This window comes from Vipera ursinii (genome assembly GCF_947247035.1).
Source record: "Vipera ursinii genome assembly, chromosome: 1".
Classification (NCBI taxonomy): Eukaryota; Metazoa; Chordata; class Lepidosauria; order Squamata; family Viperidae; genus Vipera; species Vipera ursinii.
Window position 1 is genome coordinate 74,510,289 of NC_139512.1, and position 14,579 is coordinate 74,524,867.

Consider the following 14,579-nt stretch of genomic DNA (forward strand, 5'->3'; position numbering starts at 1 on the left):
TGTGGTTCAGTCAAGGCAGCCATGTGCGCTAGCCCATTGGGTGAGCTAGGTTCTCCTGTAATGTCCATCGAGTTAAGGGGGGGCTTGGGTCCTACAGATAACCTCACAGTCCTTATTCCCTTCTCCCACCAGATAAATGGTTTCCATTTGTCTAACTAGGCTAGTCCTAGGATCACAGCCTCAATTATTTTCAGAGCCACCATGAAACAAATGAACTCCCATTGTTCACCTATTTCTAAGCATAGTGGTTCGGTCAATTGCGTGACTGAAGTTCCTCCCATTAGGGAGCCATCGGCTTCCTCAAACCTCACAGGCTTGGAGAGCAGCCTTGCTAGTATGCCCATTTTTTAGGACAAGTGATAAGCTAATAATGCACCAGGAGCATCCAGAGTCGACTAGTATTTTCAAATCTACCTGTGCCCCTATCTTAGGGATTATGAGTCTGGCAGGTAGCGAAAAAGGTGGGACGTGTTGACTCACTATCAGGTCATTCTCTCCTTCATCGTCATTGTCGTAGGAGGGTACAGCAGCAGCAGGTCTGGCTTGGGATTTGGCACTCCTGCATGGGGGACAAGACTTGGGTGACAGGTTCCTGCATGATCCAGTTGGATTTCTCTTTCGCTGGCTGCTGGGCTGGTTTCTTTCTCGCTGATAGTCCCAGTCTATTCTGTTGCTGAGGGCAAGGGACTGGGCAACTCACTGCTCAATGTCCTTGTTGTCCACATCTGAAACACTTTATCGGTGGGCCTGCAGGTAACCTGGGATTGTCAGTAGAGACGGCGGTTGGAGGCTTTTGAGGGGTGGCTGTCGTTTGGGTTGATCTGGCCTCGGCTCGGCTTATTGTGGGGTGGCTTCTTACTGCTGCCTGGTACCATTCTTGCAGCTGATTAGGAACTGCTCAATAGATACAAGCCTGGGAGAGATGATCGTCCAGTCCCTCTTGAAGTGATGGACTAGGGATTGCTCGGGCCATCTCTCTATTCAGCCAGCTATCTTGCAAAACTCTTGTACGTATTCCAGTGCAGGCCTGCCAGCTAGCTTTATCTTGTGGACTTGCTCCTCCGCTTTGAGGGCAATGGATGGGTCCTCAAACCTTGCTCTCAGTCCTAGGAGGAAGAGATGGCGGTCCTCCAGCTTGGGTGCTTGCTCATTATATAGATTGTTCAGCCACTCGGATGCTTCCCCTTCCAAGCTGGAAGCAACCACATCAATCATAGAGGCTGGGTTCAGGTAGAAATAGGCATAGCGGTTCGAGTAAGAGCGTACCTGGTTGAGGAAAAAGATCAGCTTCTCTGGGTCCCCATTGAAGGTTGCTCTAAGAGGTGGTACCATCAATGGTTGCTGGCCTCCCCACTGTGGGTGTTGCTACCCCATTGGTTGCTGGTCCACCCATGGTGGATGCTGTATCGCCAGTTGCTGCAAGCCTCCCATTGGGGAACGGGAGAGTTGTTCTCCACTTCTCATTTCTAGCTCTTCAAATCTCTCCACCAATTTTTCTACTGATAGACTATGGGTTGCAGACACATACTTCTACTTACCCAAGTCTTCAGCAGTAGTCGATTTCATAGTTCTCCATCGGTCTGGGGAACGCGACATGCAGGAAGCCCCTCTTTGCAACTCAACCTCGTCTGCCTTCAAAGCACTTGATTGTGGCAAGGCCGTCTCAAGGTGTCTAGAGTCTCCACTGGGTAAGGTCCATTCTTTTTTTTTATTGAAAAGTTTTACAGTACATTTTTAAATACAAAAGCCCTCCCAACCCCCTCCCCTCTCCCCACACCTCCCCAGCTCTCCCCTCCCCGACTTCCCAGAGCTAAATACAGGGTATAAAAATACAAACAAACATAATCTACGATATGCAAACAACAATAAAATATTAAATTCTATCGCACTTTAACTCTTAATAAAATAACTACAAGCAATTTATATATCATATAAATCCACTACTTATTCAAATGCTAAGTGAAACTTTTTAGTCCATTCTGACGACCAGATCAGCTGTCCTCGCTGCTTAGGTCTCGCTTCCAACTGAGAGGCCTGAAAAAGTTACTTCTCCACTGGTGCGCTGGCTTGCGCTCCCCCTTCTGAGGTAGCAGCCACTGCCAGGGTGCTGGTTTCAGGCACTCCTTCCTTCTCCATGCTGAGATCTTCCCCGAATCTTTGTCGGTTTATCCCTCAATTCTAGGGACAGTGACTGGGGCTCAGGACCCCAAGATAGTTAGGTAAAAATAGGAGTTTTTGGCTTAATGTCATGGTTCCGACAGCTGAATCTCTTCAAAAGAACTTCAGGGCATTGTTTTCCTTAAAGAATCTTTTATTCGAGACACAAAGTATAGGCACTACATAGCTGAAGCCAAAAACTGAATTCCCCTCCCCGAGCACAAAGTAGCAAAGCGCAATTCCCTCCTCCAACTAACAGTCATAAATCATATTCCCCAATTAACTTGAAGCGTGGGCTTTCTCCGCATTTCTCCTGCCTGCCAAATTTCTATCAACTCTGGACCTAATAACCTTGGGTTATTAATGTTATGACTAGCTGGACTCTCATCCACATTCCCCCTCCCAGCATCAACGAACTCTAAAAGCAATAGAGAAAAGATGGCTACATTTCCATCTGTTGTCAAAGCAAGAACATCCAATGTTAGCAGCGTTGACACCCACAAAGTGTTACCTATTTTTCTACTCACATTTTGAACTGCTAGACAGGCAGGACCTGGAGCAAGAACAGGAGTTCACCCCATCATGCAGAACTCAGGTCTCGAACTCAGCCTGTCAGCTTTCCAGCTGACAAGCTCAATATTTTTAACCACTGAGCCATCACACACCCTTCTTTAAATTTCTTATCTTTATCTTTAGAGGGTCACAGCAACTTTACCTAATTATGGTTTTCTTGGTCTTCTTTTTTCACTGAGAATATCCCTTCATCTATGTTTTGCAATTTAATCATTCTGTCTGTATGACCACAATACATCACCATACTTTTTTCATACCAGTAATTCATTTTATTTTCAATCCATATTCATTCAGTACCTATTCATTCTTAACTATGTATCTTTTCGCTTTACCACACATAACTTATATGCCAAACTTTTACTAATATACAACAAAGTTGACAGAAGCATGCCTTTATACATAACTATTTTTGTTTTATTTGACAACTATTCATTTATCACCAGACAACTCACTCTTGACGTACCAGCATTTTTACATCGTAAAATTTCTCCATCCATTTACTCTTTGCAAGTCTACCAAGATATATAAATTAATCAACTAGATCAATATACCTTTAATATTACGATAAACAATTTACCCATATATATATATTAAACAACCGAGATAATTTTTGTTTAACTAAATGCTGAATCATTTATTATTCTATTTATTTTTATACACATTTTATTTCCATCATATACTACTTTTATTGATAAAATATATACATTTGTTAGGTCAACATTTTTCCAACTGCATTAGCTACATCTCAGTCTCACTATATTTTTCAACATTCTTCCAGTATTTATTACTGTGCCTTCTCATAGGCTAATATTCAAAACATTCATTTTTAATTTGATATATTACCATTGCCTAGTTTTGTCCCATTGCTCATGCTATTTTATGTAAGCCTGTGCTTCAAGTCAGTATTTTATTCCCTGTAGCTACTAACTACTAGGAGATGCATGCAGAAAAAAAGAAAACATAATTTTATGGTGCATAATCAAGATTTTAAAGGGCATATTAAAATATATTCAGGAAAATTAAATAAGTTTATGGAAACTATCATAGTTTTTATAATTATATCCAAATGCCTATTTGTCCATGTTCTGCAATATTTTGGAAATATCTATTTGTATTTCTAGGATTCATGCCTTTGAAAGTACATACCATATTTACTTGAAGAAAGCATGAGGTTCCCCCCTCCCCAAAAAATTATCTGTGATGATTAGGGCAGTTTACTTACATTCACTGAGAATATGCAAAAGATGAAGATGTTGAAAGTGATTGATTAGCCAAAATGTTCACACTGGCTGCAAGGGAAGAAAGGGAGAACCAAAATGAATGACAAAGCACACCATCCCTTATCAGCTCTTATCACTCTATATTATGTCAGGCTTTGTATGGTCCCAGTGGAAAGTTTATTGTGTCTACAAAAGCTCTCCATAAAAAAAAGAATTCTGGAAAACCAGGATCACCACTGGTGGGATATCTCAATAGAGAAATGAGTCTTCATTTCAGATACTTGCCCTTTATTTTAGTATTTATTTTGTACCCTGCTTTTATTATTTTTACAAACAACCCAAGGTGGCAAATATATCCTTCACATCCATCCTCCTCCTATTTTCATCAAAACAACAACCTTGTGAGGTGGGTTGAGCTGAGAGAGAGAGAGAGAGAGAGAGACTGGCTCAAAGTCACTCAGTTGGCTTTCATGGCTAAGGCGGGACTTGAACTTGTACATGGAAGGAAATGAAAAGAAATTGGGGATAGCATGCTTCCAAAGAGGAGGTGGCTTTATCAAGTTCATCAGATAGAACTTATAAATATACTAACCTAGAAATAAAGATTATTGAATATAGTTGGATTTATTATACAATAAATATGAAAATGTTTCCAACTACTTTATCGCAGCACAAAAGCATCTTCTGATTCATTTCTTTTTGCAAACAAAACAAAATTCAGTAATTCAAGAATCTTTTCCCCAATTTTCACCCGATTTACATGGGTAATCCAACTATATCAGGGGTGTCAAACTCGCAACATCACCTGACGTGTCGCAACTTATCGCGACCTTTTTTCCATTGCCGGCAATGGGGTGGGCGTGGTTTCGCTATGATGCATCGAGCCCGGAGACTGGCAGTTTGACACCCCTGAGCTATACAGACCCATTCCCATAACGATACCAGTTTATGCATACTACAGTAGAAGTAAAAGCCACTGAATTCAATAGGATATAAAAATAAGGTTCATTTTTACAGAGTCGAGTACACTCTTTCTCTGCACTCTTGCTCAGTGAATTTGTTAAGATAGTTTTATATAAGAAACTGATTTGATTAATTTTAAACATCATAAGCAATTAATTTTAATCAATATTCATTAATTTTAATTAATTTCAGTTCAATGCCATTTTCATTCTGGATCTCTTTTTTGGAATGTAATCTTTTCCTCTGTATATTAAATGCAAACTTACATGCCCATATATATGCAAGTGTGCCAAATGCTCCTGTTTGTTGAGGGGGAAAATCAAACAAACAAAATTTGCTTCATAAGATTGGGTAATTCTAACTAAAGAAGGGAAATAGTTGTGCATTTATAATATCTCTCTATTCTTCCTTTGGAGAATGGCTTAAATTTTGAGCAATCTTCCATTCTGATAAGAATTGCATTATCATAATAGTTAAGTTGGAAGGGACCTTGGAGATCACCTAGTCGAACCCCCTGCTCAGGATACGGTATATAATATAATAGACAACTTACTCTGCTTCAGATTATTCTTATCTTGCCTTACCTCTATCACCAAGGCAAGCTATCTGTTCTTTCTGGATGGTTTCAGACAGCACAATCAATAACAAAAGGCTTGTGGAAGACTTGTTAAAATCTTATTCTTCCTAATACTTAGAGAGATTAGATGACTTTGAAACCAATGACAAGGATCCTAAATATAGATTTGAAGCATAATAGTAACCAATACAGCTAATTAATATTAGCCTTATGCTTATATTTAATTATTAAATTTATATGCCACTCATCTCACTATCCAGAGATTCTGGGTGGCTTTTATCCTCCATTGTTATTTTTTATGTATGGTGCAACAGTGCCACATTTTACCCACAATGAAATTCAGAAATCTTTCAAGAGCAGTTCCCACTATTGTGGAAACTACAAAGAAATCTATAGTAGAAATAACCCTAAGCATGATCTCCACTGGAGCTCTTTCAGATGTGAAGCAGAAGCCATTTTCGTCAATTAACCTTATTTTAATCTACTAAGGTCAGTTCCATTCCCTTTTTAACACCTACATAATGCTCCCACTTGATTTTCCTTGCTTATATTCTATAAGCTGCAGCTCAGAAATGAAATAATACTGTACCTTTGAAACACACTTTGTTGGCACTATACAAAAGTTATAACTGCCTCTCCCCAAATAATTATAAAGCAGTAGGAAAAAAAATTGTGAGGCAAAACATAAGGCTAGGCTGAAGGATATATTGTGTTCCAGAAGTATTATATTCCATTGGTGGGATATAATACATTCATCCATTAGTCTCTAGGAAAAGGCATATCAGCTGACATATAAGTGGTAACTGATAAAAACAGTTACTTAATACAACCAGATCACAGTTAGGAAGTGATGACTTGTCAGCAGACCACTGTCTTTTGAACAATCATTTAATTTATATGGATTTTATGGAACAATTCTCTGCTCTGTTCAGAAGACTTTAAAGCTCTGTAACTTCTTTGTATTATATACTATAAAGAAAATATATTCCCATGACATTTACAATGAAAATCCTGTGTGTGTGTGTGTGTGTGTCTGTGTGTGTGTGTCTGTGGTGATATGAAAGGTTTGTCTCATTTGAACAGATTTACCTCAATTAAAGGAATGCATACATGCTAAGACAGCTGAATCAGCTGTTTCAACCAAATAATCTACTGCAGGGCTTTTCAACCAGTGGTACGGGTACCACCTGTGATACATTGGCACCTGGCAGGTGGTACGTGGCCATCCTAGAAAAGTGATAGCGAGGGAGGGGAATGAGCTGAACCAGTGGCAGCACTGCACAAACCTGAGCAAGAGACGGCTGGAGCTGCAGGGCTGTCAGGGCTCAGCAGAAGCACCAGGATCAGCGCCAGGCTCTAGCTGGAGCTCGGCGCTGATCCTGGCGTTTTGTTTTTTTTTAATCCCATTTATATCCCGCCCTTCTCCAAAGACTCAGGGCGGCTTACAATCTAAAGCACAATGTGCTTAGCAATAGCCTTCATTCTATGTATATACCTGCTTATTAGGGCTTTCGGGGGGCCCCAAGCGGCATTTTTACAAAGTCAGCTTATTGCCCCCAACAATCTGGGTCCTCATTTTACCTACCTCGGAAGGATGGAAGGCTGAGTCAACCTTGAGCCTGGTGGGACTCGAACCTGCACTAATTGCAGGCAGCTGGTGTTACTTAAGGAGGCATTAGCCCACTGCTCCACCAAGGCTGGACCGAGCTGGAATGTTGCAGCATCTCCAGGGTCTTGTGATTTACATTCAGATGCTTGGCAACTGATTCATATTTATGATGGTCATAGTGTCCCAGGGTCATGTGAAGTGGCCTAAACCTGCTGCAACCACTCAGCAGACAAGGGGGAATGAAAACCAAACACCCCACCCCCGCCGCCAATACTCAACAGAAATGCTCACAACAATGAAAACCTCGAACAGGAGGAAGAGCACTGCTGGGCAGGGAGGCAGGTGTCTAGCTCAGCTGTGGCTTGGGGGGCACTTTTTTCAGTGCCGTTGTAACTTCAAACAGTCACTAAGCAAACTGTTGTAAGTCAAGGACTACCTGTACTTCGTCACTTTTTTCCTTTTTTTTTTGGTCATCAAGTTTTTGACACCTAGCTAGGCGACTGGTGGTACTCGGATGTTGCCATATCCTAAAAAGTGGTACAATGGGTGAAAAGGTTGAAAAGCCCTGATCTACTGCAACTGACTAAAACCATATAAAACCAGCTAAAAGCAGCCTGTATAAGACTAACCAAAGCAAACTAAATAAATCCAGAGCAGTTTGGAAATGTCCCGAGTAGCTAATCCCATAATTGGAAATAGGATTATAAAAGCTATATAGTATGTAGGCCAAAATGCTTTCCGTTGCCTGTCTCTCTTGATAAAAAAGGAATTGCAAGGACCTATTTATATCAGAATTATACAGTAGATTTGTATATTTCTAGGTATTTTTCCATATTTATGTAATTCTGCATAACATTAAACATATGACCTCTAAAATGTTCATATAATGATATTCACAAAGATGGGTTTCCTGATACAAAATGTTCTCCTACTATGTAAATGCAGATCTCAGCTTCTATTTAACTGCAGATAAAACATACAAATTCCTCGATAGCAAAATAAACCAAATGTTGCAAAACAGCACCAGTGTGCATTTGTATTATCACAGTTAGTGTAATAGACATGAAAATTCATTTCTAAAATATATATAACTTCTTTTCACAATCTCATTGGGGTTTTTTTAAGAAAAGGTAATGTGTTCTTAATTAGCATTTTCAAACTATAAAGAAACTACTATGTATATCTTTTGGTTGAAGCAAGTAAATAAGTAATAAATAAAATTATTCTTTCTAGGATATATAGCCTGTCTACTTATAAAGATAGCAGTGGAAATTATTCAGATCATACACTAAATATTAAGAATGCAAACAGTGAACTTCTGTGTGCTGTCATTTATTATTTTAATGCAATAATGAAAGGCTTTAATTTGAACCTGTAAAAATTAAAAGTACTGATCCTCCAGAAAGGCTATTTTCAAAGTTATTTAAAATGACTGCCTCACAGTTGTGGAAAATTCACCAATGTTCCACGATCTAAAAATTTCCACAATGGATATTATACACATATGAGGGTTTCATCATTTATTATATAACTGAATATTTTTACTGAAAATAACAGAAAATTACCCATATAAGTTTTACAGATGCAGATCAAAAAGCAACTGTGAATGTTTTAACAAGATAGCATCCTTTTATACAGTTAAAATAAACTTTGATAAATATTTTTCACACTAAATTTTCCAGACTTCATAGATACAAGATTAATAACTAAATAACTAAATCCTAAGATTCTACTCAGGTTGATTAAAAACATTACAATCTAAACATTTTTAAATGCTCAAATATTTTATTTTTAAAAAATCAGTTAATAGAAATGTTTTCAAATGAAATTTTGAAAAAAAAATTGAAAACATTTTTGAAAACGTGAAACATTTTGAAAAAAAGTTTATAAAAATCCTATCATAGTTTGAGATTCAATAACTATTTGTCAGATAACTTTATATGATACGTTCAAGAAAAGTAAAATATACTGATGCAACTATGCATGTTAGAGACCTAGTTCTCTGTGCATCAATTCAGGTCTAACTTGTCAATAGCATTTACTTTCCAAATATGTTTTTCCCGTTTCCAGATTGCTTTAACCCTGAGGAAACAACATCTATTTTTCCATAGTAATTCTGTAATTTTCCAGCTATACAACTGCAGCCTCCAAATGCAAGTGAGATCACACACCTAAACTTTCTGCATGTATAGCACATTTTTCAAGTTCCTAAGTATGAAACTTGAGAAGATCTAGAGACCACTAGAATAACATAAAACCTTCCAAAAGAATACGCTGGGGCTGTGAGACCAAAGACTGTAACTACTGAAAAAGTAATGGTATTTTCAAGGTGCAATTTTGGGTAAAATTCTCCTATCCATAATCCTGATTAAGGAGGTTTTACACACATAACCCTCGAGCCACGGTTTTATTTAATTAAACCAATTGCTTCAATTTGCAGAAAACGTACCATTATCTAACCAGACTAGCTGGCTTTTATATAACACCCTATATCCAAACTAAATTTCATCCTGGCTTAACCTGAGCCTCCCGAAAGACCCACAGGGAGACTTTCGGGAAAACAATCGCCACGGTGATGCGCAGCTTGAAGGATACGGGATCAAGGAAGGAGTTTTGTCCTGCGCATCTTTCAGCATGAAGGTTTGTATGGTGTGACGACACAAAATCCAGATAAACCTTGCACGCGGAGAATTCCAATAATAATAATAATAATAATAATAATAATAATAATAATAATAATAATAATAATAATAATAATAATAATAATAATAATAATAATAATAGCAGCAGAATAACAGTCTCTCTCCCCTCCCCCCTTTCTCTCTCTCTCTCTCTCTCTCTCTCTCTCTCACACACACACACACACACACACACAGTCCTTCCGTAGCACATACTCCTCGCAACCTATTGTTGCAGTTTTCGCGACAACCCTTCCCTGCGTCAACCGTTGCAGCCGACCCCCCCCCCTTCCATCTTCCAACTTGCATTCCCCTTCTCCTGCCTCCCAGCTGCGACATCCGTGCCTCGTCACCCAACCACCCCGCCAGCCTCTCCCAAGTCACCGCCGCCTTCCTAGCCACGCAGAGCCCTTCCCGCACCGGACCGGCTTCCCGCCGTCCCTCCTCCAGCTCGGCTTCTCCTCCTCCTCCTCCTCCTCCTTTCCTTCCCAAGCCCATCCGCCCCGCAGGCTCCTCGTACCCCTAACCCTAGCCGTCCTTCCTGGCCGCCCTCAAGCCCTCTGCCGCATATGTCACAGAGAGCGCGATGGCAGCCGGCCTCGCTACGCTCCCTGCAGCCATTTAAGCGCGGCCTGCTCGTCTTACCTGTCAGCGGAAGAAGCCCCGTCCACCCCGCACGCAGGCAGGCAGGCAGGCAGGCAGGCGGCCGGCCAGTTCCGCATCAACAGCACGGGGAGGAGCCAAACTAAGAGGCGGGGAAAAGGGCGGGGCCCTGGAGGCTGGGAACGGACCATTAAGCCATTCGGAGGGGACAGAGCCGAGCAGGAAGAAAGCGCGAAGCCCGAAGGGGCGGGAAGGGGCGTCACCGTCAGGGGCTCGAGTACCAAGGCCAGCGCATCCCAGGGCCTAGCAGAAGCGCCGGCCCCCGTCACAGGTATGTTCTTAATAATAAACCGTGGCCCTCCTTACGCTAATAGTCCCAATTGCTGTAGAAAAAAGTGAGCGAGCCAAATCCCACGTTTTCAGACGCAACCAAAGAATCGGACGCCACGTTCCAAAGGAGAATTAGAATCAGTGGAAGGGTCCTTGTAGGTCAGGGGTCTTCAAACTTGGCCCTTTTATGACTTGTGGACTTCAACTCCCAGAATTCCTCAGCCAGCTGGCTGAGGAATTCTGGGAGTTGAAGTCCACAAGTCATAAAAGGGCCAAGTTTGAAGACCCCTGTTGTAGGTCATCTAATCCAAGCCCCCACCCCGCCCAAGTGGGAGACCCTACACCAGGGGTAGGCAACCTCGGCTCTTTGATGGCTCATGGACTTCAACTCCCAGAATTCCTCAGTCAGCTATGCTAACTGAGGAATTCTGGGAGTTGAAGTCCATGAATCATAAAAGAGCCGAGGTTGCCTACCCCTGCCCTACACCATTTCTGACAGATGGCAGTCCAGTCTCTTCTTGAAAGCTTCCAGTTATGAAGCTGTTTCTCACAGCCAAATTTCGAGGTATCATTCATTTGAAAATAGGCCACTTTGACAGACGTGTATAACTAAGATCTTAAATTACAACAAATTTAAAAGTGTGGGGGGGGAGTTTTAAGCGGTCATTCATTTTTAAGTTAATTTCTGTCCATTCATAAGTCTTAAGGGAGTCAATACGTTTACATGTGCATTTTCAGCAGAAGAAATACATTTGGATGCATTAAGCATGAGACAGATTTTTCTTATTCGATTTTATTCTTTTACATAAAATTACATTCTTGAGAAATAGTAATTAAAAATGTAGAATTAAACCCAAGAAGTTCTGTAATTGCAAAGGGTTATTACAACATAGTAAATTGTTAAATATGTGCCTTCTCAAGTAAAGGGCCAATACTGACAGACTAATTTCATGTGCAAAATAGTCATAAGGCTGACACCACAGATATGGCACTTGCTACATAGTAATTATACTGGTTCAAGGGCCTAAGTTCTAGCACATCTGCAAAGAAAGCCAATTTAAATGCTGAAAGAAGCACTATTAGTGTACCAAGAAATGTCAGATATAATTTCTGGTATCATGTCCTTGCAAGTATGATGGTGTATACTTTTCAAATTATTTATTCCATTAGCAACTATTCCTAGGAAAGTATATTTATGCCTAAATCCACTGGCATCAATAAGTTAAACTTCACTCATTCCTGAGGTTTAGGCTGTAAACACTAAACTCTTTGTGAATGTATGGGCCATCATGAAATAAATGAACAAGTTTAAGTTAAGGATGGAAGGATATAAACTTGGCCTTCACATCCTCACTACACAATAAGTTTTAATGATATACACAAATTAGGTTTTTTTCCTTCCTGAAGTTATCCAAAGACAACATTTTAGAAATTTCCCACAACCGCTATCCATCCAGGGAAGCAATTGACCTTATGTGCATCATGATATGATGCAAAACCTATGACTTAAGTACTAGTATCCAACATTGGATCCAACTATGAAAGGCCAGGACTGCAACATAATGTATGCATCATCATTTTTGGCAAAGTGATTTACAGCAGATACTAATCTGCAGTGCTTTTTTTGTAAAAGAAAAAGGTGCCGGAACTCACACATGACATACAGCCTGCCTTACCTACCCTACAAGGTTCCATCCAAAAAAGGTGCCGGAACTCCGTTCTGAGCGTTCTATGACAAAAAAACCCTGCTAATCTGTATTTCTACCTAAATGGTTTTTTTCAGAGAAGGGGAAAATTTGAAGTAAAGAACTAGTAGAGGGGAGATAAGAAAATGTTTAGCCACAATGACCACTGTTTAGATTTGTCGCTTAGTGCACAGATGAATAAAAGAGAAAAGTGGTAATCTTATATGTAATTATGTTATAATCCAATATAGTATATTTTGTACTATGTAGAAAACAATGAGCAGCAATCATCTAGATTATGGGTATATATGATGCACCTCTCCGTATTCAAACAAGTTTCATGTAATAAAAATCATGTCTTCCTCCATATTGTATCAGTATATATCAGTAATGGCTTATTTCCTGTTGAGGGGATGGAGAACAGAAATATTACAAAAGGTCCTAAGAGATTTCTATAGTATAGCTATCCTTTCAATTCAGTGATGTTTCTGAAAAGTCCACAAAAAGGCACCTAAGCCACATATGTCAACAGTCTTTCCAGCTCTCTATTAATTGTTTCAAATGGCAACATATTTTAACTATATATAACCTAGAGGACAAAAAAAAAGATACGCAAAGAAGCTTGCCTCTAAAATTCCCAAGAAGATTCTATAGGTCTGGATGGTGGCATTGAAATTAAATATGAAAAAAATGGTTAAAGAAAAACTGCCTGGAAAATTATTAGTGGGTGGATTTTTTTTTTTACTCTTCCATGTTAGATGTTTCAGTTCCATTTTGGAAAATAGTGACTAAGGCATCATGTGATCCTTCTCATTTGTTTTCTATATACTGTATATATTTCATCAGAGCAAAGAAAGCACAGTCTTCTGGATTGCTTCAGTGCTTTTGATCAGGAGAATAGTTTTTATTGGCAAAAGATAATCAGTGTAATCGCTCACTGTCCTCAGATTGTATACTCATTCATTGACATCCCAGATCTCTGAAAGAAGTGGTGGCAGCTTTTTGTCCTGTAGCCGAAGAGCAAACACTTGTTCAGAATGAACACTACTTAAAGTCCGAAGGCTGACCAGTTTCATTAACATCCGTGGAAACATTAGATGATCCTATAAGATCATACACAAATAGACAAAGATATCAGAACGATCAAAATTCTGTTCCTCTGTTTTACTTTTCTTTTGTAGAATAAGATTAAAAACCATTTGCCTACTATAAGAGTAATAACATTTTAAAGCAAAATAGCATTGTGGACTGGTCCAACAGTCTCAAATTCTATGCTATCAACTACAGGATAACTAAATTAATTATAGAAAATGTAATCATATGCTAAGCATGGTACTAGGTATTTGAATCTTAGTATTTGCTCCCAAAGATCCCATGAGCTTCCAATTTTTCAACTATCATTTTTTGTAAACAAAACCCTCCCCACCGCTTCTATAGAACAATACTTTAGTCAGCATCTCTGACTAAAAGATATCAGAATGATCAAAAGCACTAGACATGAGTCTATTATCTGAGTAAACATACATTCTCTGTTCCTTTTATTCCTAAAACTGAATAAGTGTAAAATGACAAAGTAACAGTAGCACCCCACATAGAAAGTTCATATTCAAGAGTAACACATTACTTGGATTTAAAAGCAAAAGGCTGATTTGGAATAGCACCTGTTTGCAACCCCATAAAGTAGCTGCTTGCTTATTTATTTATTTATTTATTTTGAGGTCCTGCAGCAGCCTGGCTCAACAGAGCAGCAACTTCAGGGGAAATATGCATTTGGTTTAAAGCATTACAGATACACCCACCACTTTTGCTTTCAAATCTAATGCTGTACATAGTCCAAATTTCACGTGTAAAGCATGTCCAGCTAAAAAAAAAATCAGATTCAGAAAAATCTGTAGAAGAGCTGTTCGTCAGGATATGGTTAAATATTTGTTAAAAACTCATACCATGCAGCCCATGATGGCAAACTTACAAGAGATTCTGTTTTAACCAGATTCTTTCATACATGCACTGTTAGCAAGGCAGTCACTTCCGCAGCCTAGCCAAGACACTTACGTTTGGCCTATGAATACATAAATATGAGCGAAGGGCTTCTACATAGGTATGCTGCAACTTTTCTACCAGAGTTTGATCTTGAACATTTGGCCGGTCTGTTAAGGAAACAAAGCATCTTTTTTTTTATTTTTT

General features: G+C 39.5%; 3 protein-coding genes across 15 annotated transcripts in view; 1 reads left to right on the forward strand and 2 right to left on the reverse strand.

Annotated features, from left to right (window-relative positions):
* The window catches only part of MADD (MAP kinase activating death domain), a 117,587-nt gene extending 107,090 nt beyond the window's left edge, over nucleotides 1–10,497 (reverse strand). For 6 of the 7 annotated variants that reach the window (XM_083349011.1, XM_083349012.1, XM_083349009.1 and 3 more), the window contains exons 1-2: nucleotides 10,423–10,497; nucleotides 3,953–4,019 (exon numbers count right to left, since the gene is read on the reverse strand). The gene's annotated coding sequence lies outside the window, so the exon portion shown is untranslated. The remainder of the gene's footprint in view (nucleotides 1–3,952; nucleotides 4,020–10,422) is intronic. The other variant, XM_083349008.1, reaches the window with a different exon arrangement.
* A 108-nt stretch (nucleotides 10,498–10,605) lies between these two features.
* The window catches only part of ACP2 (acid phosphatase 2, lysosomal), a 69,713-nt gene continuing 65,739 nt past the window's right edge, over nucleotides 10,606–14,579 (forward strand). The window contains exon 1 of the mRNA XM_083348796.1: nucleotides 10,606–10,711. The gene's annotated coding sequence lies outside the window, so the exon portion shown is untranslated. The remainder of the gene's footprint in view (nucleotides 10,712–14,579) is intronic.
* The window catches only part of NR1H3 (nuclear receptor subfamily 1 group H member 3), a 44,877-nt gene continuing 41,799 nt past the window's right edge, over nucleotides 11,502–14,579 (reverse strand). For all 7 annotated transcript variants that reach the window (XM_083348803.1, XM_083348804.1, XM_083348798.1 and 4 more), the window contains 2 exons: nucleotides 14,448–14,542; nucleotides 11,502–13,498 (listed from right to left, as the gene is read on the reverse strand). In XM_083348803.1, the coding sequence (XP_083204929.1) occupies nucleotides 13,352–13,498; nucleotides 14,448–14,542 (242 nt within the window). In that variant the 3' untranslated portion in view covers nucleotides 11,502–13,351. The remainder of the gene's footprint in view (nucleotides 13,499–14,447; nucleotides 14,543–14,579) is intronic.